At 62.9% G+C, this 1002-nt stretch overlaps 1 protein-coding gene across 1 annotated transcript in view; it reads right to left on the bottom strand.

Moving 5' to 3' along the window:
* The window catches only part of LOC103268221 (DNA helicase MCM9-like), a gene marked incomplete at its 5' end in the record, with an annotated part of 56423 nt that extends 55756 nt beyond the window's left edge, over positions 1-667 (bottom strand). The window contains one exon of the mRNA XM_008065770.2: positions 574-667. Coding sequence (XP_008063961.2) covers positions 574-667 — 94 coding nt within the window. The remainder of the gene's footprint in view (positions 1-573) is intronic.
* Positions 668-1002: the final 335 nt, after the last annotated feature.

The following is a 1002-nucleotide window of genomic DNA, read 5'->3' as shown; positions in this document are numbered from 1 at the left end:
TCGGCACGGCCGCCCCGCTCCGCCGGGCGCAGCTTGGGAGGACCCAGGCGGGAGGACCCAGGCGCGCGGCGGGCGGTCGGGGGAGGGCGCTGGGCCCTGCAGTACGGGCGCTCCCGGGAGCGGCGGCAGCACTCCTGCTTCCCTGCAGCGCAGAAGTGCGGAGCCCCGACTCCGGGGGAGCGCGGCCCAGAAGTCGCACAAAATCCCGAGCCACAGGGCACAGGGTCTCTCCCAGGGTGGCCGGCCAAGAATCCTGGGGCCCCATCCACTCCGCTCCAGCCCGCCCGCAGGGTAAAGAGTCCACCCCTGGAGAAGCCAAGCGTAAGAGCAGCGGCTACACTTCCACACAGCCCTAGAGCAGCGACTGGGGCCTGACCATGGAGAACGAGAGTTCACCGGAACAGAGACGCTGGAGTCTCTCCTCAAAGAAACTTCGTGTGAGCAGAGTGCAGGGAAGTGCAGGCCGGAAGGGAATTTTGGTAGAACTAAAAAGAAGGCTGGCAGCTCGACTCGGCAAGAAGCTAATCCCTAGGCCCGCTAGTTCTCTTACTGAACGGAACCGGGTCCACTCACCTGGTACAGCGAAGCCCAACGCCGACGCTGGGACAGCCTTGAGAAAAGCGAGGCATCTGGTGCAGGGCGCCGAAGGAGAACCGGGCAGCTCAGGCTCACGACCAGAACCCTACATGGCTCACAGGCAGGGCTCTTTGAAGGTGGGAGGCAGAGGGGACAGCGAGTCATAAGGCAGTCCACGGAGGCGACACGCGGGCTTGAGCTCAACAGGGGGACGCCTTGCAGTGGGAACTAAGGCCACAGGTGGGTTCCGAGCGAAGACGAAGTTCGGTCTAAAAGTTTGGATCAGCAAAGGTTTGGCCTGTGGGCATGACCTCCTCTGGGCTCCTCAGAAAGAAATCTAGAACAGAGATAGCGGCCTGAGTTCAGTCTTCAGTTCCCCTGACCTGAGGTCTGTATGCCGGCAGATCCACTTGGTGGAGGCTGAGG

This window comes from Carlito syrichta, unplaced genomic scaffold (assembly GCF_000164805.1).
Source record: "Carlito syrichta isolate Samal-C Ts95f unplaced genomic scaffold, Tarsius_syrichta-2.0.1 Scaffold104737, whole genome shotgun sequence".
In the NCBI taxonomy this organism is placed as follows: domain Eukaryota; kingdom Metazoa; phylum Chordata; class Mammalia; order Primates; family Tarsiidae; genus Carlito; species Carlito syrichta.
The sequence above is the reverse complement of the archived record's forward strand: the minus strand, read 5'-3'. Positions and strand labels throughout refer to the sequence as shown.